The following is a 23,940-nucleotide window of genomic DNA, read 5'->3' on the forward strand; positions in this document are numbered from 1 at the left end:
AAAAAAAAAGGGGGAATCTAAAATATCTTCTGCTGGCAAACTTTTGCAGGCAGGGGACTCCAGGTGCTGGATTGTAGTGGGAGCATTGGCATATTGAAACAGCAGGGCGAGTTCTGCAGCATGCAGTCCATTCATGGCATGAATTTATGACCTAGGTGTTTAAATGAAGCAAAATAGGCTGCTTTAAAACCGAAATAAACTTGTCCATGCTTGGCCTGCCATGATAAGCTACTTACAAAATCAGTTAACGAAAGAAAAAACCACAGAACTGGTAAATGCTGATCTAAGGCCAGCTCCGAGAAGTATTCCAGTGGCCAGCTCACACATGCGGTGCACCACAGAATATGGCAGATCTCTGTGAGAACAAAGGGCTGATTACATATGAAATGTTGCTCATTTTGGTCTCTTTAAGTTCTAATTTCTCCAAAGAAGTTTTATTTTTTCTATTTTTGGTGATAATCACCAAAGGTAGGGAGACAACTGTGGGATTCCTCTTCAACCTGAACGTTGAAAGCAAGGTCAGCTACAGCAGGATTTCAGTATCTCCACGGAAGTTGACTCTAATAATCTGTAAATATGACTCTTAAATCATCTTAAATTATCACTCTTAAATTATCTTGAGATGAATTCAAAGAATTTTCTTTTTAATGCAGCTAAGAATTATATTAAAAGTAAAGCTATATGTGAATTTTCATCTATGATACGTGAAAGACTTTGATGTTCCTGTGTGTATTTAACAATTGCAAGTTAAAGAAGAAACTCAGTGTAAATATGTGTACATACACTACGTGTCCATACACGCAGACACATCCATACAGACGGCCCCTGGTTAAAGAAGCCTGAGATGGGGAACTTTTGTTTGGTGTGTCCAGCGAGCCTAGATAGTGCTCTGTAGTGGATGGACCATGACAAGAAAATTTGTATGCAGCACAAATCTTTTCATGAGCAAATGAAGTTAGGTGGGTGGCAATGTGTAATGTGTGCTCTCAGCTGAGCCAGCAGGTGCCTGAATTGTACTGGCAGATAGCAGGTGGACCTTTTTAATCAGCTGCCAGGTCATTAAGCAGGTGAATATGATTGTACCTACATTCTTTTTGGAGGACAAGGGCTTGGTATTTTAAAGTGTTTGTTTTGTTTTGGTTTGGTTTTTTATCAAAACATTCTGCATTCTCTGATGAGCAGAAAAAAAGAGTCTCTGTGCTATTTGTCTTGTTGCTTTAAAAAAAAAAAAAAAAAAAAAAAGAAAGCATGTTATTTCATTTAGCAGTACCTGGTGGTGAAAGTCAGCACTGCACAGCAGGAAATCATGCTTGTTTTGCCAGCCCTCATGCTTCATTCCTGGAAAACTATGAGAGTATCTTACATTGCTCAGCTCTGACTTCATGGTCCAGTAAAGGAAATGCATGAGAGACAGCACGGCTATACTGCCAACCCAGAAGAAAAGTCTTCAGTCAGTCCTCAGAATGCAGTAAGCTCAGAAGCCAGTATCTGAAGAATTATGTATTGTTTGAGTATCTTTTAAAGAGTCCTATGTATTGCCTTCCCTTTTTTTGGGGTGTGTGTGTGTTATTTTTTTAGATGATTGTCATGTTCATGTCAGTGTTTTGCCAATCTTGCATTTGAACCTTGTGGGATAAAATTACATTACATAATATATATATATATGTATGTATACACACACATATATAAAACATAAGTTTTACAAGCATTTCATTTTCATTTTTTTATATAGGTATTTATGCATATATATGTGTATGTAAAAAGTTAAGTTCTTAATGTTCTCATTGCTGAATTCATATATTTAGAGAAAAATAGCAGTAACATCTGTGATAGGCTTGAATGAGAAGCTCCATACTGCATGATGGGTAATGTTCCATTTCCCTAGGCCAAAAGACAATAGACAGATGATGTTATTTTGCTTGGAGTTTATTTCTGATGGGACTTCCTCTGGAAATTACCTTTGTCTCCACTGTGTAATGCAGTGCAAACTTGTGGATATCAGTAATACAGAGGAATTTTGTTTACCTATGTATTTCTAATATTTAATTATTTTGAGATACATATAGAACATAGTTCTTTAATGACTCATTAATACTACTACAAGCAGAATGAAAAGGAATGGTTTATCTGCCATAATTTGCCCTCATATCTCATCAGAATATTAGAAAGCATGCTATAACTTTACTACCATAAATTCAGTAGTTCAGTACTACTGTTCTATACCAATCCAACAAATTACTTTGTTATATTACAGGAATATGAAATTTTTGGTATAGAATGTCATTTTTACTACAATAAAGCTGAAACCTCTATTTGCTCATAGCTTTCCATGACCATTTTTAAAGTGCCTCTTCCCAAGAAGTTTTCACTTTTTTTTCCTTCCCATTCTATGCTGATTTATTCCATACTCTTTCATATATAAGTGGTACACAGATATCCTGTTTTAGCAGTCCTGATGCCTTTTTGCAGCAGAGGGAGACTCATCTTTCCATCCGTATGTCTGGACTGAGAGTGTTTGTGTGATTGTGCTCTATGCATTACGCCAACACTTCCATGATGTTCTGAATTTTGCATCAATTTCAGATTTTATGTTCATGTGCTACAGAGTTTCCCTGGCTCTATCAGCTTTTGTATGGAGACCTGTTGTTTAGAAGCCTTCCGGGGAACAGTGAGAAAATACATCAAGTGAGAGTGGAGAGTTTCTGATAATCTATCTATTTTTGTGCTGTGCTGCAAAATATCTCTGAGAAGGACAGAGGCTGAGAATATCTGCCTTAGGCTATGATGTGTCTGAGTCTTTGCTTTAGTGATTGTTTTCAGGCAGTACACAAAAATAGGGTTTATGAGGAAGATAAGAATTCTGCATATCTTTTGATTAAATACAAGAACAATAAAGTCCATCTCTTTTTCCAACAAGGTCTTTTAACAGACATAGGATGGCTTTGGCTGAATGCTTTGAATATAATTCATTTATCTGAGAGAAGATATGAGACAGAATGCTGTTTTGATGAGTATGCTCTTGAAAATGGTGTTGGAAAGTGTCCTGCTATGACGATGCAGAGATTTTCCTTACTATGCTCTTGTGATACACACCATGGAGAACAGTGTTCTGTCTCCAGGACAAGCTGTGAACAGATGTCTGAGATGAGCATGCATTCCTCTTCAGTAATCTTACAACATCTAGCTGTTGGGAAATTATTTTGACATCTGTAACATCCTTTTTCAAGGAGTTCCATGGGTCTTATATCTAGTGTGGAAAAAATTGCATTGTTTTATTTCATTTCAAGTAATTTTTTTATGAGTTTCTTTTGAAGGTATGTAGCTCTTTTACTTAAGTACAGTGAACAATTAGTCCCCATATACTATCTCTGTGCTACTCTCTTTTTTGCAGAAATTTATCATATCCATACTATATCACCTTTTTTACTCAATCTGACAAGTTCTCACTTAGTAGTTCTTCATTCAGATGTCTTTCTCATACTTGTTGCCCTTCCCTGAATTGTTCCTATTTCTCCTATATCCTTTCCAAAATGAGGGGACCCAAAATGTACAGGGTGTCAGGGTATGCTCTAGATTTATTTGGTGCAACTACATTGCCAATTTTGTTCCCTCTTTTTTCCTACTATCTTTTTAGTTTTAGGATATGCTTTTTTTGACTTCTCCTGAGAACTCAGCAGAAGTTACCTGGTGGAAGTATTTGCAAATCTAAGATTTCATTCCTCTGTAGTTGTGGTTTTAAAATCTGATTTGTATGTGAAGCTAGTTTTGCTTTTCTTTGTGCACGTCACTTCCCCTTTATCTGCCTTGAGTTCACCATTTTATCACTCTTTAAATTTCTTTTGCAATTCCACATACTTAGCTCTGGTTTTAACCATCCTTAATTACCCGCTAGCATCAGAAGGCTTTACCATTTCACCAGTTACTGCTCTGTGAAAGTGATCCCATGTTCACTGTGCTTGCAAAGATTTCATTTTGCTTTGCTGCCATGGTCTTTTCTTCTCTGTATGCTGTTACATCCTGGACACTAACTGGGCCTACCAAGGCTACTAATACTCATTATGAACCTCATGTATTTGTAGTTATTATTACTGGTCATTTTGCAAGCTGTTCTTTATGGTTTCTGTGTGGGGTTGAGATTTATTGCATTTCTGTATTTAACGGACTATAACTTGCAATCCTGTAAGTAATTTTGTTTTGGGCTCAACGTGAGCATTTTGAAGGGTGCCATCTTGTTCTCAAGCTTTCCTAACTTGGTGAGATTCGTCAGTATTATGTCTAGTGTTTTCCACATGAACTCTATGCGACCTCCAAAGGAGTACTGCTATTTAGTTCTCATCCCTTAACTTCAATACAGTGTTGAAAATAAAAGAAAAAACAAAAATCTGTCTGGCTGCTTTTTGCAGTAGTGTTGCTGCATTGGGTGAGGACCTGACAGTTCAGGTCAGGCAATTACTGTTTGTAATTATATCTTCTTTTGCAAGGTTCTGGTGTATTGGAACTTATGCTTTTGTTTGCAAAAGCCATAACTTTTTATATTTAAAAGTTTATAACATCTTTGTATGGTATTCATCAACAAGAGATTTCCCTGCAGTGGAGCAGCTGATATGTGTAAGCTCCAGTGGGACGCTTTTATGGGAGGTAAAATCTTAGATTAACTCAAAGAAAGATGCCTTTTTTTGCATCAGCAGATGAAACAGTGGAATGCCAGCTCCTACCTTACACATGTTGCTATTCTGCTTGCTACACAAGACTGAGAAAATAAACAGTGCTTACAAGAAATGCTAGAAATAGAATATTTGATTCATACTATTGCTAGGAATAGAGGAAGGCATGAAATTCAACAGTTTACTACTAGTAGAGCATTGAATTATTTTAATTCACCAAACAATTAAATTGCTTATGTCTATAAAAGGTAAAAGCAGAGACTAACCAGAACAAAAGAGATCTTTATCAACTCTGTCAATTATGGATGTGCCAAATAGCAAGCAGACCAAGAATCCACTGCTTCATTTTAGGGTTCTTGTGTGTGGCTGGGGAATGGTAAGTCTTCTGTGGAGTTAGGACTGCATTTTAACACTGTGGAAAAAGTTCAGTTCTGCAGTTTGACGCTCCTCAGCTCTCTGCCTCTTTCTCATCTTCAAGAATCCATCTGATACTGAACACTTGACCCTGAAATTTGGTTATTGGTTATGGGCACATTGCTTATACACCTACAGTTCTAACTATCCATCACGTGGCCAGCCTTTCATTGAAGGCTGCAGGGCTTTCACCTTAGTGAGTATCACAGTTCCCAGTAGGATGAGACTACTTGCAGTTATTTTGGCTGCTCGATAATTGAGTGCCAGACTGGCCTTTGTAAGGAGCCTGGCACTCATTGCTGGTAATGCTGTTACACAGGCAAAGGAACCACTAAACCACAAGTGTTTAAGGGACATGACACCTTCATATGTTTTCTCCATTAAAGGAAAATCAGACTCTTATTGCACTGTTATTAGAGCTAAGAAAATACAAAATGAAGTGGTTTAATGCTTGTAAACCAATATGGTTTCAATTACAAAACCAGTGTAGAAACATTTTATACCAAATTAAAAAAAAAGGAAATAAAAATCTGTTAAGTCAGAAGACTAAAATACACCCATTAGGTTAATTTTAGATTGCATAAATAACTGATTACATCAGGGATTTAAAGATTGAAATCATTAGTTCAGTTCTAAGTCCATGCCTAATAATAAAAAATTTTCCAGGACACTCATGTAGATGTTGATGTTTCTCTATGGCTTGAGGCAACACTGCATAAAATTATGAGTATCTTTTTTAAGAAAATAACGGATTTTTGAGAAATGAGTTGTTTCATATAAAAAAGGAGCATTGTGGCTGATGTGTGCGTTCCTACAATAAAGAAGCAATTATACCTGATACAACCAGCTGTCCGCACCCAGATGTAAGCTTTCCCTGTCAAATCCTTTGTGGGAATTTGGCATGTCGAATTTGGCATGTCGGAGCACTTTGAAACCAGGTGCACAAATGGTTTTCAGTTAGTTGTAATAAGTTACCAAGACACAGTGCTGAATTTAGTACTGTGAAACTGGTCTTCAATGGTTAGATAAGCTTTGAGAACAATCATAGACAATGAACCTTTATGTATAAAATGAATTTATGGAGGCAGAATTTTATTGAAGCAATAATTCTGTGAATAATCACACTGTTAACTGTTATCTCTAGGTGGGAAATAAAAAAAATCTATTAAAGTCATATTTCATTGCTAAGCATTATGTGGATTTTAATTTGTAACCTTTCAAAGGAAGTAAATAAGCTTTTTTTTTTTTATCCCTGTTCAGTGATTTTTTCCCCCTCTTCTAATCAATCCATTTTTCCCTGTGAGATCAATTTTATGCTATTTTTGGAGCTTATCACTTGTAAGTGGCAGTAGGCAATTTTCTATGGATTAGACATATACTAATCAAGTCTTTATCATTCAAGTGAGATTGCAAGTGAGGAGAGGGGACAAACTGTGAACCTATGAAGTTCAATTCTTCACCTTCTTTAGTCTGTATCACTTCTAAGCTGGAATAGAAATCTATGTACTGAAGTTTCTCTTCTGCAGGTTCTTTTTCCATAACAATGAAGTTGAAAGACAACAGAGAAGAAGGTGAAGTGTCATTCAATAAATTTCAGTGTAGTCAGTGTAGTTTCAGTGTAGTTCAGTAGGAACTAGGGAGCATTGTTGGTTTCATAGTTTTGGCTTTGTTATTTTTTCATATTCTAATGTCATTTTTTTCCACATTATAATAATTTTAAATAATAATTCTAAATAATAATTCAGAAATAGCTAGTGGACTCATCGCGCCTCTCAGGTGATATACAGAAGTAAGAAGGGTCATTTAAAAACTTATCTTCAATATACAATGTCGTTATTTTTTCTGTGGTCAAATGGCCCACAAACCTGCAGGGCTTAATATAATTTGAAGCAGGTTTAGTCTTGTCAACTACCAGCTTAGATTTTGAATTAAACCTTAAAAATTATAGAGTGCCTTTATGGAAACAGTCAGTATAACATATAAATGGATATCAGTAATCATGCCACTCTATTTTCCTGCAGTACCTATTTTAAATCCATCTTTATTTCTCTCTCTCTTTTTTTTTCCTCCTTACTATTGTCTTTTGATTTGCTATTCAAAATCTGTATGGTGCTGAGAAACCTTGAATCCATTTTCCTGCACCTCTTGGAAGGCACTCAGCATTTCTCAAGGTTAGGCTCACGGTTAAAATCATCACAGCTGAGACTTGTTTCTAATTTTAGGTGTGACACCGTCTTTTATGATGTGACCATGTTTGCAAGAGAGGGGTTAGGACAACAGTTGTATCTTTAGCCATATATTTAATATAAAAGCAACAAATGATGAGGTGGTTTTGCTGGAATGCTGTCATTTTATTCACACACAAATATATATATATATCAGGCCAAAAACTTCTGCAATTAAAGTTGCAGAAAATTGATATAGTATTTCTTTAATATTTATCAAATATGGAAAACAAGTAGGGAAAAAATCAATGCCTGGCTTGATGGAGGGTTTACTGCTGATGCTCTTTTCAACATCTCTACCAGTGTATTTATAGAGCTTGTAGAAGAGATGTCAGAGCTGAAGACTGTAATATGTTGTAGGTGTGACCTAACCTAGTTCATGGAATACCTCTAACATTAGCTCACGATGGTTATTTTAGGTTTTTCTTTTAATATAACCTAGTAATTTCTTTGCTATTTTTTGCTTAATTGGTATAAGGCACCTGTAAACATCAGGGTGGAATGTCTTGGTAGAATGACAGACCTCACTTTTGTTATTGTTACTTCTAGAAAGTTTGTTCCATCATGAAAACAGACTGAGTCACTGACAGGAGCTATTTTTAAAATTTCTCTGCTGCCATTATATCTTCTTTTTCAGTAGCTCAGTTTCCTACTGTTTGGCATAATGCTTGATAATATTTATCAATATTCAACTAATAAAGGAGGACTGGTGCCAATCTTGCAGACACAAAGGCAACACATTTGATGAAATTGGTTCAGTCATATTTGATTTAAGGCCAAGCAAATCTGTAATATGCTTCAAAATAGTTTTCTGTTGTTTCTGTAGCACCATCCACGTGCATTGTTCTTTACATAAAGAATATGAAAGTTTCTTCCATTCCTCATCTTCTCTACATGTGAATGTACATTTGAAATGAAAACGTGAAAATTTAGTAACTGACTTTGAGCACACAGAAGTGTCAAAGCAGGAAGTATGTGGCTGAAATGTATATAGTCTGTACAACATGGTGAAGACTGACGGCCAAATGGGACTGATAAAAGGGTGGTTGTGACTTCACAGATGCTGGCCAGGTGATAGCCAAAAGGTACACAGAAGTGGATGAATGAACAATGTTAGTAAGCTACTGCCTTATTCTTTTTAAGGCAAGCAGAGGAAAGCATGCATAGAAAGCTGAAGAAATACTCGAAATTTGGACATCTCTATGTTTTTGTTTTGTTTGGCTTTTTAAATAGATCCTAGACATATTTGCAAAGCTTTGCTGTATGCTCTGCAAGCTCTTTTTGTTTGGTGAAGTTGATCATATGCTTTCAAGTCATTGTATCTTGGTCAGTCTCAGACTGAAAAACAATGTGGTTTTTCCCAAATTGCCATTTTTCTGTGTTTGTTTTTTAGCAAGCTTCCAAGTTCCATAGTAACTATCCCTCTTCTGCCACCACCTCACCTCCCCACTCCTCCTCCATTTCTATTCAGGATGCAACTTCAGTTATCCTGCACTGTGGGAAAACGGTGTTTTCTCTCACAAAATAAAAAGCCTATCTTTATTTAATGTTGGTCAAAAATAGGGTTTCATACTTCTATGTTTTCTCAATAATAAAGGAAAAAACTGGCTCTAGAGAGATAATTACAAATAATGAATATTAAGTATAAAAGCCTCATAGTGTGTTGTCAGTGTCCTTTTATCAGATTTGAAATGCTGAGTCTCTATAATCGGAAAATGAAGCTTCTTCTAACTGTTGTCTATTCACTGACATTACACTGAGATATAAGACAAAAAAGTTGAAGTCAAAAGTTGCCTCTGTTATTTGAATAGATGGTAAAACAGGAAAATGTCCATCTCCTTCTCCTGTCATATAAAGAACTAGACACTATCAGAATGTAAGAGACCTGATACTAGCAGCAACAAAACTTAAAGCATGATGTGAGATGATTTTAAAATGCTTACAACCACTGACACCCTCTCCAAAAAATGGAATAAGACATGGCAAAAGTGGCTGTGATTGAAGTACTCTTTGAATATGGGAACTGAAAGGAAAAAATGTCTGTAGTTAAGAAAACAATTCTGAAGCATCTATCTGGACTAAGGAAAGATGAAAGTCTGCAAATACAATAAGAAAACAAGTGGTAAGGAATGCATCTTGAATTGTATTTGATGGAGAATGTTCAGGCTGTGAATAAAGGTAATAAAGAAATTGCAGGGCATGATGTGTATTACAGGATCAAAGAGAAGAGACTAAGTTGTGAAATACGGAGATAAATATAGGCAGAAGAAGATTAAAACAGAGAATTAGTGATCAGAAGCTTCTGGGAAGAGAGATTGTGGAGGGCTCTTTGTAGAAATTGTAGAAAGCAAAAAGGAGAGAAAACAATAAAAGAGAGAGACATTTATTTATGCATGAAAAGAATGGGAGACCTGATAAACACTTGATGTTAGCTGTTCTTTGAGAAGTGCTTTGCATTTCCTTTCTGAGTTCAGCATACCAAGATTATAGCAGTTAAAACCCTGTGAAATGAAGTCTGAATTAATGAGTTTGGAATAAATATGACTTTTAATGATTGTGGGGTGTTTTCTTAGCTTGTCGCAGGTCACTGGAAGAGCTTTTCTTGCAGGAGCAGGCAGGCGGAGATTCTGTCTCAGGGACGCCAGAAGAAGAGGAAAGTATCTCTGAGGTGGTAGCAATCATAGCAGGATACAATTACTGCACAAAGCTGTAGCCTCTTAGTTCATCTCCAGGAGCGTATTTTACATATATCAGCACAACAAAGAAGCCTTTCGCAAATCATTTTTTTGAGCCTGGGTGGAAATACTTAGTGTAATTTCCATAGAAATTCAGATGTGGAAGAAAAGAATACTGTCTGGTAATGTCAGTGGTTTTCTGAGCATATCAGCTCAATTCCTTGTAATGGCTGAGGGAGAAGAGTTTTAAGCTAGCTGTTCGAAGAAGAGCAGCCAGGTATTTGAAGAGAATAGAACAGGAAAAAACCTCAAAACTGTGTTTTGTCTGATGTTTTTGTAAGTAAACCATGGAGAGAGTCAATATTTCAGTAGTGAATGAAAGGGAGAGCTGGAAAGTCAGACATTGTACTAACAGAAGAGAGAATAACAGCAATATAGGAAACATATAGAAAAAACGGTCATCAGTTACGAATTTGCTCTTCAAAAATACCATCCTTTTTGGTGGGAGTAATAATCACCGAAGGAGTGGATAACATTTGTAAACATGGACCCTCCAACAATACAAAGACTGTTTTTCTCATCCGTTTAAAAAGCCAAATCTAAGAGAAATATTTTCCCTTCTTTACAACTGAGGTTTCCAGAACCATGGAAGAGGTACAAAAAGGACTGGCTAGTTTAATGTTTAGTAGAGCAGAGGCAGCTTATCCTGGTCAATCATTGTTCAAATATCCTCATGCCAAAAATAGCCTGTGAACGAACAGCCAGGGCCAGCTCTGCGCTGCGGATGAAATAAATGGAGCAGGTGTATGAGCGCAGCTTCAGCCGAATGGAGAAGAAAAGTCCTGCTGCTGATCTCATTAAATTATCAATTCAAATACAGAAATGTTTGTCTAAAAGTGTTTGTTTTTTTTTTTTAAGCTATTATTTTGTAGCTAAAGTGAACAATTTTTGTCTTTCATGTCAGACATCTAGTGTGTAGATTAGTGAGATAGCTTGCTTGCCACAACAAGTGTTGCTAAGCTGTGTTGTTACTCTTTGTGAATGGAAATATCTCTAAGTTGTAAACCTGGGAATCTAGAGAGAGAGAGGAGAAATTTCTTTCTTTAGCTGAGATTTTTTGCAAGCTGCAATGTTCTGTTTACAAAACCGCTTCAAATCTTCTGAGAAGAAGGGCGAGTTAATCAAACACAAGTAAAACCAAAAAGCTGTTGTAAGTATGGAAGAAAGCATGAACCTTTTGTGCTTGTCTCACAATTTGAGGAAAAAATCAGCTCCTCGTGCAGTTTTGGGAATTCATGTGCAATTTTATTATGGTAATGACCAGCTATCTGAAAAATTAGAGGCTTTAAAAGGCATTGTCAGTCATCAGTTGTAAACAGAGCCTTGCCAGTTCCCTGTGGAAGAATGCAGGTTTCCAGTTTCTAACTGACAAAGTGCTGTAGAAGTATTTAGAAAAAAATAATTTAGCCTGAGGAATGGATATATTTTCTTCTTCTGCAATGCTTGAGCAACATGAAAGGACTTGTCCCCCGGGTAGTAATGTGAAATGCACCGCTGTTTGTTCCCTTGTTGGCAGTTGAGGACCTGGAACACCAACAGTGTATGGAGTCTCAAATCATTGCAAAGCTGTGTCTGGAGGTTTCAGCTGAGGGAGTCTAAATCCTGAGTGCCCCAACAAACAGCTAAAACTTGTTATTTTTAAAATATTCATTAACCATCTTTCTTGAGCTCTTATCACACGTATGATAAATGCATAGATGTATGAAACTTCACAACATTTTTATCAGTGTTACCATAGGAAAAGTAGAAAAGTATAAGTAACAACAAATCAAACAAAAAAAATCACTAGGCTATTTTATGTACTTAGTATTTCCTTAATACATGTGAATGAAATGCAAATTTCCCTGTCAGTACTGCAAATGAAGACTGCTGCAGGTCTTAGTTTCTGCCAGTGAAGAATTACATTGCTTCAGGTAAAGAGACCAATGTAACCTTGTCAAATTTGGAAACGGATCGCCTATGTCAGAAATAGATTATTGGTTCCACGTGATGGTAAACAGCATGAAGCACGTTCAGGCTGGTTTGTTCTATTCTGTAAGAAATCATGCAGTGACACTGTACTTCCAAACAGAACAAGGATTCAGTGCTCTTTCAGACTGGATGGAATAATACCATATTTTGTATCCAAAATTAATATTTTAATACTGCTTTATTAATTGTAAATATGGCCCAAATCAGTTCACTTCAAGTCTGTGTGTCAAGCAGAAAAACAAATTACAAGCATTATTGTTTCATTTTTCCATTGGTGACAAAAATAAATACAAAGCTTAGCAATATAGATTGGTCAAGCAATACAATTTGTTTATCAGCCTTTCCAAGATACTAGCACAGTATAGAACTTCCCTTTGTCCTCTTAGTGCACAGTGATATACTCTGACTGAGTGCTGCCTTCTCTAGGACAGCAAAATCGTGAACTACTGGGGGATATTTCCACTATTTGGGGAGAAGACTGTTAGCTGAACTGGGGAGTAAAGGCTAAGCTTTAAGTTAGCCTAATTTAGTCTGAAATTTTATGTATAGTGAAGACAGGAGCAAATGTAGAAGCTGAAAACATTACTTAACAGAATATTCCATGATGAGAAAACTGAGAGTTTGTACTGTATAGAATCTAATTGAAGTTTGCTGTTGATTTCAAAGGAGACCTTTATTACTTAGTAAAATAATGTATTTTAGATTTGTACCATCACAAGTAAAACTTGTCAGAAACTTCTTAAGCCTTTTTTATGGACGTCTTCTTCCCCATATCTGCTGTTGGCTTTGTGCCTGTCTTTATGCTGAGTTTGGGTGGTCATTTATGATCTTATATATATTTGCTTGGAAGTATGGATGTTCTGTGAATTATCAATGTCTTTAAGATGCAAATCCTCTTAAACTCCTGTCATGTCTCTTATGGATTGAGCTTTCAGATAGTATAGTGCTGTCAGAAATACTTTGAACTCCTGTCACTGTGCTTGTGGCTTGATGAGAAGGAGGAAGTGATGGTGATAAAAAGATCTTGCTTTTTTCATTTGTGCCTGTGGGATCTTGCTTTTATTTCTTTTATTTCTTGTGATTTTGGGGCTGTATAGGAAAACTGACCAGGTTTCCTTTAGAATGAGAGAGTAAATAAACATAAAACCTTGTTGTGCTGGACAAGGATAAGAGAGAAACAGGATCATGTAGGGATGTCCTTATCATGATGTTGCCAGAGAAGCTTCTTCCGTCTAGACAAACATCATTCTTCTACTGATCAGCAGTGCACTGAGACTGCAGAAGCTGATTTGAAGCTGCTCTCTGATGCCTGTGCTGCACGAAGATCATTCAGTGCAGCCCTTCATGGTTGCGGTCACTGCAGAGGATAAGTAGATATCAAAGGTCAGGTGACTGTCTCAATACCTCCCTTCTCTCTTCTCACAGGACACACAAAAAGCCCTTAGCATCCTGTAATAAGCTCATGATCTTTGGAGCAGAAGATGAAGCATCATAAAACAACTGAATGCCACAAAGATTGCCCAAGAAATTGAAGCAGTTACCAAACCTATTGGTTGCTGGTGCAGGGCTGAATAACTTGGCAGACAAAAAGCAAAACAAAACAAAAAACAGCCCTAGATGGAAGTCACAGTACTGTAAAAGAGTGACTGGATGAGATATTTCTGTTGGCAATCATCCTAGAATGTTTCTAGTCTGAAATTCTTGTTGGTAGGTATGCCTTGGAGATTTCCCTTTGCAAATATAGCTAGTTGCTCAACTATCCAACTCATTCATTTTCTGATGGGTACCAGAATGACGTGCTGCCTGCCTGAATTGCTGGAGGCTTTTTGCTGCATATGAGAGGACACTAAATTAGCAAAAGTAAATGTAATGATTTAGTTCCCAAGTCAATAGAATACTCGATCATCACATGTTTTGAGCTAGATACTTGTTTATATACCTTTCAGCTTGAATCTCCCGTTTGTGTCAGTGTATGTTCATGTTTATATTTTAGCTGTAATATGTGATACCAATAGCTTAAAGTATGTTGTATAACTGTTTATATTTCCATGCACGTACACCAGATCTATATATCAGGCATCTTCAGAAAAAAAAAAAACATTCTTTATTCACCTGTAAATACTGATTGAAAGACAACATTGTGATTAGATAGCTTATAATAGCATTTTTTTTGAAGCTGTTTAAATAAGACTGGCTCTGCTGTATCACTTAAAATAAATTATTCCTTAAATATTTTTGTATAGTACAAAATGGAGAAAGGTCTTTTTTTAGAATGGTGATCAAATTAATATAATAAAGCATACTGATGCTGTTTTTACTTTAGCTGCCTACTGGCAATTAAAAAGGGGAAAGTTTGACCAAATATAAGCCTGTTTCGTCACACTGATGATTTACTTATATCGATTTTTTCAGCATTATTGTTACAGTACATCTATTTTGGATTAAGGTGGTGCCCAAATTTACTGCACTCATTTATCAGATTGTACACAAACAGACTGGTAGCTTTAGTTATTTTCTAGTTATTTTAGTTATTTTCTAGTTATTTTAGTTATTGTTTAGTTATTTTAGTTATTTTTATCTTCTTCTGAGACATAGAGAGCTTCCTTACTCACAGCAAATAGAACATTTGCAAACACAGTGTGCACATTTTAGTTGTCCATTTAGTTTGGTCTCCATTGTTTTTAGCTTTTGTTTTCCACTGGAATTCTGGCAGAGATAACGATAGGACCTGGAGAATACTATTAAAAACTAAAGACAGACTACAAAGCCAAATGCTTAATTTGTTTGTTTTCTTCTTCTGAACACGGTCCACATATGATGCCGACTCCTTTGAAGAGTTTCACTTTTGTTTCTTCTTACTTTTAGCCAAAATTGTCACTTTTTTTACAATATGCTTTTGTGGGCTGCAGATAGCGTACTCAGTTTTTCATAGATATAATGGTAACACCTTGGCTGCATTAATTTTACATTAAAAATAAAATAATAAAAAAATTACAAACTGCGAGGAAATATTCTTAGCCGTTTGTTTTGTTCACCTGTTTTAAAAAGAGGCTAGAAATGAAGTACAATCACGGCACAGACAGGCCAGTTCATCTGTGACTGATTGCTTACATGAATAGAGACTTGTGAGAGTTTAGAATATCTGATCCATCAATTGAACAGCTTTGTTTTTCCTGCCCTTATCAAATATCTTGCCATCCTGCTCTTTTGAGAGCAACCAACAGAATATGAAGTGCTGCTTCATGACATTCATAAAGCTATGCTATTTTTAGAAAGGCCTCAAATCCAAGTTTGATTCTACATTCTGACCACAGAGAAGCTTAAGCTCCTCTTGAATATTCTGCTGTGTCTGCTGATGGCACTGAGATTCCAGCAAGCTATCTTTTTATTAATTCATTCATTTTCGAACTACACTTTCCCAGTAGATCGAAGTGAAACACACGAGCTTCAGCTTCTCAGATTCTTGCAAGATTTAAGCACAGCTATCAGTACTGATTATAATGGGAATGCTGTCTGAGCATGGATTCAGTGTGTTGTTCCAAACGCCTCATGCCTTCAGTGGAAATAATTAGTTGTGTCCTGTGCTTTTTTTTTTTTAGCTATTGCACAGTGGTTGGAGACCTAGATTTATTTGGCAGCTTTCTGTGAACAGTTCTCTTTCCCAGAAAATTGTGGAGCTTGGAACCAGCTTCATCCCTTTGTCCTACAGAGCATTAGCACTCGCTCCCAAGCTGAAGCCAGAGAGAGGCAGATGAGGGATGCATGGAAGCAGCAGCTGCAGCTGCCCACATCTGCCTGCCAAGCAGTGAGCTCGCAGAGCACTTGCTGTACGCTTCCTCTGTTTCATCCTTTCTATAGGATAGACTGCCTGACAAATTGTGGGTTGTACTGTTTAGCTAGATGAACCTGAAATATGGCTAAAAACCGACTATAGACTGATTTTGGCCAGTTGGGTTTCTTCATAAAAACTGGAAAAATACCCAGGCTTGTTATGGGTTTTGGCAGAATCATAGTTTATTATAAAGGTATTTTCATTTACAGTATGTAGCTGCATTAAGATTTTCAAAAGATTTTATTTAGTTGGAAGAAGTTATATTCAGTTGAAATCTGTTATATTTTTCCTTTCAGAATTACTAAACCTTTCTTTCAGTTGTACTTTATATTCTGTTTTACAGCTTATGCATTTGTTGATTTCATGATGAAATGAGGATCATATTCCTCCTCAGAAGAAATCCTGATTCTACTGAAGTCAGGCAAAACACTTACAGTTCATCCATTAAAGTCACAATTTAATCCTTTCAGCATTGCCCCAAATTCACTAGCATAGTAAAAACAACTCCCAAACTGGTATATCAGTAATGTTTTGGTAAAGTATACACTGCAGATCTGTTCCTAATCAGAATTAGTGATGAGGAAGAAAGTTAGACCAAAACTGGATCTGGGGTCATTGAAAGATCTGGCAAAAGCAGGAGAGAACCAGAACTGGGCTTAGCTTTGTCCTCATCTGACTAATCAAAAGAGCTGCATGTGGTTTCATAACAGCGTTATTGACCAGCATGAGACATGACCTTTTCCTAGCAGAGTAGCAGTCAGTTTGTTACGGCTCTCACAGGCATGCTTGTGCATGTAACACTGCATCACCTCCATGTGCATCAGGGCTCCGAAGTGAAGGCTGGGTCACATGGGACAGGAAGGAGATCTGAGCAGCCTGGCATCTTGGCTAAATTCCTTGTCCCACAAACAGAGGCCTTTTGGTGCTTTATGTACGATATTGTTTTCTTGCCTAAGATTCTGATGGTTTGCAGTTGCAGTTCCTTAACTATACAAATTGTTTGATATTTAACAAAAACACACTGACGTACTTCAAAATTTATTAGCTAAATTTTGGGTTGTTGTCTCAACCTATGTAGGAGGCTTGATGGTGTTGTGGAAGCATGTTATGTAAAAGCGTCTCGCTCCTCAGCTCTCAGTGAATCCTAGCCTCAGTATGAAAATACCCTTATCCTGAGATCTCTTTATTTGACTTAAAACTTTGAATACCAAAATCAAGCAAGCAGTTTGTTACGTTTTTGTTATTGTTGTTGTTTTCAAAGATAGATAGATTTGATGCAAGAGAGAATGAACTGAAATGAGCTACTCTTGCAAAAAAATTATCAAATTTCGTAGGAAAAGAAGTATTTCCATAAGAGAAGCAAGGAGAAGGGAAAGGGAAAGGGAAAGGAAAGGAAAGAGAACATACCTCTTTTATAGGAAAGTGTGATTTAAAAGAAAAAACTTTTGGATGTAGGAAAAATTACTCTATTTAGTTCTTATAAATCCTATCACTTAAGCAATAATTTACACTAATTCAAAGTAGGCATCCCCGTGATCACCAGCTCTGATCTGTTTGCTTTATAGAAGTGTTAGAAGTTTCTTTCCAGAGTCACAGCCACTATAGAATTCATTTGTGTGTTCAGCTGTCCTTTTAAAACATTTTTGAAATGATTGTCCACTACTTCTAGCCTGGATTTTTCCTAAATACTTGGTTCTTAAGATAAAGGACATTTGATTACCCAAATGGACATAGTATCCTAGGTCTTAGAGTTTCGGCTTTCTAGTCATTTTATGAACCTATATCATTCTTGTCACAAATTTATCCATCCTCAGTTTATCAGTACTCTTCACTATCTGTACTGCAAGAAATTAGAGTGAGTTTATATATCCAATTATTTTATTAGCCTTTTTGATCACAGTGTAATCCTAGGAGGTCATATTCAGTTGGCTGTGTTCTGCTCTGACCCTAAGTCCTGTGCCATAGTCACTGGTTTTCACAGTGCAGTTCTCCAAATGGCAATCCTGGCCTACATTTCTTGGCTTAAAACCAAAAAAGCACTTAAACTCATGCATGTATTATGGGCTAGAGATACTGTTCATCCTGGTTCTTGAACGGTAGGAACTTCAGTCTTTCCTTCAGGAATAATTCTCAGTGCTCAGTTCTGTTGAGCTGAACTGTGCAAAATGCTCAGTGTAGGCACAGATCATTTGCTCAGTATATGTGCAACAAGCTTGAAATGCATGAAGTACAGTGAATGTATTGCAGTCCGTTACAGGTTAGGAGCTCCAGGGCAACTTTATGTATGTCTATTCAAGTGTGTGTCCAGAGCAGCTACACGTCAGACTCAGCACACGTAACACACCTAAGAAAGCTGGGCAAACATAGCAGACCTGGTAAATCTCATATTGTATATATATCTGCTTGCCTCATTTATGGCATAAAAGAGGCACAGTGCTTTGCTGGTCTGAAGGATTTATTTATCAATACTTGGCATTGCTTTTGGTCGTGTGGCTTGTATTGCTTGTATGCAATTTACCTTAATTTTGCCACAAAAATTTTAGGTTTTTGTTCCAACAAATAACAGTGTCAGTAGAATAACTGAAATATGTATGTTTTTCCTATCCTAAATATCATCTATTTTTATCTGTCTGTGTTTGTTTGAATTATTTGAGCTTTTTGATTCAAGAGAGTATGCTTGAATTTATGAAGCACTTAAGCTTGTGCTTAACTTTAGCCTTGTGCTTATAATCAAGCGCGCATTGCTTGAGGTGTTGTTCTGAATCTAGGACTTAATTTTCAGTAGACTTATTTGTGTGAATGAAAAGGCATATTTTAAGAGGAGAAAAAGTGACAGGTAATCAGCAGAAAGGAGAGCTAGTTCCAAAAGCCCTTAGCTCATTTACATGTGAAAGCTGAGCGGCTCTCTCTATTGTCATAAGGAGAGACGGCAGGCACCCATGCATTTACCTAGGGCAGCATTTCTTATTCTCAAAACTTTATGAAATTTTATTCTCCCATTGTTTGCCACAAAATCTCCTGAAGCTACAGATATGCCTTTCTTTGTCCCAGGAAATTCCTTTGAAGCCTGAATTGAGCTTAAGGTGCTTAGAACCATCGTTTTCTCCTCAGCTGAAAAATGCTTCTCAGGTGGATTCAGGGCACTGTGAAGAAAAAGCGACATGCGTTCCTGCACAGGCAGCACCAAAGACTTGCTATACATCCTTGCATTGCAGCTTTCCAACCAGGCCATGTGGATTGAATTATTCATTTTTGCTCTCCCAGGGCTCAGAATGTGGTCCTTTTTTTCCAGGCGGGAGTTAAAACAGGGTGCTTGAGCAGCTCCACTAGTTTCTTTCTGCTCCCAAACCATCTGCTTCTGCTATCTGCTTCCAGATAATTAGATATACAAATAATAGTTAGGAACTGTTTTGGTGGAAGGGATTAGAAATCAAAATTTCAGTACTGAAGTAGGCCAGATTTAATATTACCCATGCAAGCTTAGTTTAGTTAGTACTTGGTCATGCGTTGTTTTATATCAGTACATGGTATTACTTGATGCTTTTTCCTTGAATATTTGCCTAATGAAAAAGGGACTGAAGGACAACTGTATGGGACATTTCTAAGAGTTGCAATATTCCAACTTAAGTATGTGACTATAAACAGATAGCATCTCTCTACTTAATTTCGTATGTAATAATTATATGCTACAATGAAGCAACGCAGCAGAAGAATAAATATAAGAATTCCTTTATAAATAAGAAAACTGCCAAAGCTGAAACTGCAGTAAGAATATTAATGAAGGTGGTGCTTCAGAAGAATGTGAGTGATAAATGAGGTATGCTAAAAACAAGCAGTAATGTATTGTTTGTACTTAACGAGGAAAGTAGGAGCAGAAAAGTGCTGCTTAATTATAATGGTGCTGAGTTAATAATGGAGTAGAAATCCTAGCTCCTTCTAATTTGAGCACTTAATTTCTCAGTCTTAATGTTGCAGTAATGCTATTTCCCAGTATAATTTCCTTACATTTATTTATTTTTAACAACTCAGAAGGAAAACAAGAGAGAGATATTGTGAACCCCTGTAATGAGATCTCAATGCTACTAACATGCCTTACATTTTCCATATAGGTGCTGATTACATTTAGAGTCACCTCAGCAGTGCAATCACATTAACAGTTTACTCTTCCCTTTAGAGTCATTAAAGTTCTCCAAGTTTAGGAAGTTCATTTGAAAGAAAAATAATAATAATAATAATAAAAATCCCTTGTGTTCCTCTATGAACTTTACCTTACAGCAAGAATAGCTTCAAAAATAAAAACCAAGTTTCGTCCAGGCACAAACCCTTTTTCCTTCTGCTGTGGGACTCTAAAGGAGCTATTTAAAGCCATGCAATCATACAATTGCTGACAGGGCTGACTCAGCAAAATGCTTACTTCATGTTTAAATTCTATTGCAATCCATAGAATTTGTGCTTAAATATGTTGAAAAAGGATGGATTTACACAAGTGTTTTCAAGCAAGCATGTACCAGAGATTTTCGTAAGTAGGCCCATAATACATTGAAGCATTTCAGTATTCAGACTGTAAATTTCACCCATAAGGTGACTGACTTCATAAGGGAAATTTTTAGATATAATTTTTATCTATAATCTCAAAGATAAAACAATGCAACACTCACTGTGGTCTGTGGATTAGCTAACAGTGTAAGTCATGTATGTTATTTTAAAATACGCATGCCAAAATTAAGAATTCTTGCAGCTAAATGTCTGAATGTACATTTTCTACTCTTGAAAATAGTTTACTTTTTTTTTAGTCACTGAAGTATTTAAAGTCAGTCAGTCAGAGCTGTGAATGCTATCTAAATAAATACAACTACATATACAGGAACTTAGAAACGCATATAGATACCTAATGCCAATCTCCCACACTCTAGAATTTTCTGTGTCATGGCTTGCATTTTACTTACTTGTGTGGTGTTTCCCTGTAATACAAGACTTGATTATTTTGTGATACTGAATCACTAAATAGGATCGTGTTCTGGTTGGCTCAAGGGCATAAAGCAATTCCATTTTTTTGTTAGTTTACCTTTGTCTATAAAAGGCTTTTTCTGTGTTAGATAAAGTTTCTATTTCAGTTGGTCCTCCCTCTTGCGCTCATTAGACATCTTCTGCCCTATGCATAAAATATTTGGATATTCTTATTTTCAAGAGATAAAAGAACATTTACGTTCTCAGCCCTCAGTTCAGGTCATCATTTTCATAACATGATTAGAGGCTGAAGCATCTCCAGCATGAATGGGATTGCAGGAGTCTAAGCAGGTCTCCTGGAGCTCTCTGGGGGGCAGCACCAGGATTTGGAACCCCTGGGGCACCATGGAGGAAGTAGAATGAACAGCTTTTCTGGGAATGAACTGGAGTTGTTGATTACTGAGTAGTCTCAGTCCAAGTGAGCTTTCTAGCACTGGCTCTGAGAGCGTTATGAGCATTACTTTAAATGTTCATGATATCAATTTGCCAGCTGTCAATATAACCTGATATGCATGCTATGCAACTACTGGCTTGCATTGTAACACCCTACTTGCTGCTACCACCTTTGTCCTTCCCCCTTTGCAGGGCAGGGTTTACGGTGCCTGCAGAGCCCTCCTGCATCCACAGAAATACTCTGGTACCCTTTGCCTTTCATATGACAACACCCTTCCACTTTACGATGTGTAAACTGTGTGAGGAGGAAAGATGAGATAAAACATTGATCAGTGCTAGGTGACTCGAGGATCCTGTAAGGAAAATCCCATTGTCAGCTGCTGCAGTCTTTCTCCATTTGTTCAAGGTACAGATCCTATCCTCTGGCAGAACTAGATTATTTTGCATGCAGAGAAATAAAGCGGTTGCAAAAAAAAGAACACTGGAACCGTGGACCTCCCAGATGCCATAAAAGTCTCCAAATATTATAACAGTGTCACAGTATTTTGTCATTGAGCATCTTTTCTTTGATAAGCAGAACTGTGACAAGTAAAGAAAAAAAATATTGCCCTCTGCTGCAATCTCTTGTGTGAGTTAAGCAGCAGACAGGCAATTCTTGGCTGAAAGGCAGAACTGAGCTTCAAGTGTTACACAGCATTCTTGTGTCTTTGAGAACAAGAAGTGTTTGAGGTAGTTCAGGGCTTGGTGGATTTCTGGAAATCTCTGAGACAACCTTTGCATTGACTTCCTGATCCCAGTGAGTAATCCTGTCTCTGTTGCCACTCTCACTTCCCCAGGGGAGGGGGCACAGAATTTTGGCATGTATGTGGCCAGAGTGCAGGGATATAGGTAGGTAGTGACAGGCTCTGGTGACCTGTGTGGTAAACACCGTATGTCAAAGCAGGTCAAGTATCATTTGTAACAGTGAAATGAAGCTTTGCTGATCTGCATATAGATGCGATAAGCAGAAAACAAGACGTGCAACTTTTGAAATATCTTTAGAAAAATGAAACTAATATAGCATGTGAGAAGCCTGCCAAGACGTAGAGCAGCATGGCGTTTTTAGTCTGATCTGCAAACACTGCCATTCTGAAACTACATCACCTCATCAAAGGGAGAAAGATGTACAAATTGCCTAATGCTGCTAAAGATAAGCGGGAGCTGCTCGGCCCCTGTCCACATTTTAAGTAAGCCGATAGAATGGTGCATAGTAGGCAGGCATGTCGAATATGCTGTGCCACAACTGGTGCCTTACTATAAGCATTATACCAGGCGTGCTAAATATGGAAACGCCGCTTATAGCCGGGAGCACCCACCCGGCTCCCCTCAGCATGCCCTGCGCCTGCCGCTCGCCCCCAGCCCGCCTGCCTGGCTCGCCCAGCCCAGCAGGCCACGGTCCCAGCACCCAGGACAAGGGCTGCCGAAATAGCCCCGCGGGACTGCTGTGCGTGGGCGCGGCAGAAACCACGCTGCGAGCGAGAGCATCAGTGCTATTTTAGAAACATTTTTTTTTTTCCCTTGCTTCTCAGCAAATGCTGCCGGGGGAGGGGAGGGCAGGGCACGAGGAGTGCTTGTGCCCTGTTGCTCGCCCACCCACTCGCGCTCCTCCTCACAGAAATAGGCTTGGCAGCATGAAAGGGTTAATTACGCTCGAGGACGAGGGAGGATTGCAGTTTGAAAGACAGCGACTGGACAGCTGTGTTTGCTGTGGTATTTTTAAATGCATTAATGCAGGCTCCAATCACCCGGCTGCGCTTGACCTATTTTTGGCTCAGGCCAGCCATTGTTCTATTTCTGCCGCCTCTGGGCCACGCTGTTGTTGATTCAAATGCAAATGAGTTGTCACTGCCCAGGCCAACTCCAGCAGCGGGACCTGGGAACGGCTGCGGGACAGCAGCGCGGCGGGGGACCGCAGCCGGACCCCGGGGATCGGTTCCCATTGGGTGCTTGTGCTTAGTGCGAAGCTGTGTTTCCCCACACACACTGCCAGAAAGCACCGAGATACTTCTTTGATTCTTCATCCACCTGCTGTTGGCTCCCAGAGCACAACTGGTGAAACTCTGAGGTGCACAGCCCAGCAGGAGCTTCTTGCCCTCGCTGCTGTGTAAAGTGGATTTTGCCTTTTCTCTCCTAATAGATACTTGTACAAATGCTTAGACATTGCTAATTACTGAAGTGTACTGTCTGACGAGCCCGGCTGGAGGAGGTAGGACGGCAGAGGGTCGTGGCTGACTCCCCTGTGCAAGTGGCGTGATGAATCTCTCGTGTAGCTGAAGTGCAGACTGGTTGGAATATGCTGCAGACAATTTACGAGAGTGAATCGTGTTTTTCCTCAGATGGAGTTTCTGGACGTGAACAGCTCTTGGCTCAGCAAAGAATGCACAGTATGATCAGCTCAGGTAAGAGACAGCTCAGCACCTGAGCCTTCCCTGCCTACACCGTGACTTACCGAGAAAATACAGCCCATCACAGCAAGAAAACACCTTTCCTTTAAAGAACTGATGTATTTTTGTGGGCTTTATGTAAGTTGTTAAATAATTCTCTCTTATCACAGTATGTTAGATACTAACTATTGCATTTGTGGGGAGTTTGTCTCCTTCAGCCTGCTGCTTTCCAGCAAGAGCCAAATGCTAACAACTGAAATATAGTTGGCATTTCCT

General features: G+C 38.0%; 1 protein-coding gene across 10 annotated transcripts in view; it reads left to right on the plus strand.

Annotated features, from left to right (window-relative positions):
• The window catches only part of HDAC9 (histone deacetylase 9), a 440,323-nt gene that overhangs the window by 141,575 nt on the left and 274,808 nt on the right, over positions 1 to 23,940 (plus strand). For 2 of the 10 annotated variants that reach the window (XM_031553921.1, XM_031553922.1), the window contains exon 1: positions 23,073 to 23,679. In XM_031553921.1, the coding sequence (XP_031409781.1) occupies positions 23,574 to 23,679 (106 nt within the window). In that variant the 5' untranslated portion in view covers positions 23,073 to 23,573. Of the gene's footprint in view, positions 1 to 23,070; positions 23,680 to 23,940 lie in introns of those variants that run through there. The other 8 variants (XM_031553924.1, XM_010712747.3, XM_031553923.1 and 5 more) reach the window with 8 other exon arrangements.

The sequence above is a fragment of the Meleagris gallopavo genome, chromosome 6 (genome assembly GCF_000146605.3).
Source record: "Meleagris gallopavo isolate NT-WF06-2002-E0010 breed Aviagen turkey brand Nicholas breeding stock chromosome 6, Turkey_5.1, whole genome shotgun sequence".
NCBI lineage: Eukaryota > Metazoa > Chordata > Aves > Galliformes > Phasianidae > Meleagris > Meleagris gallopavo.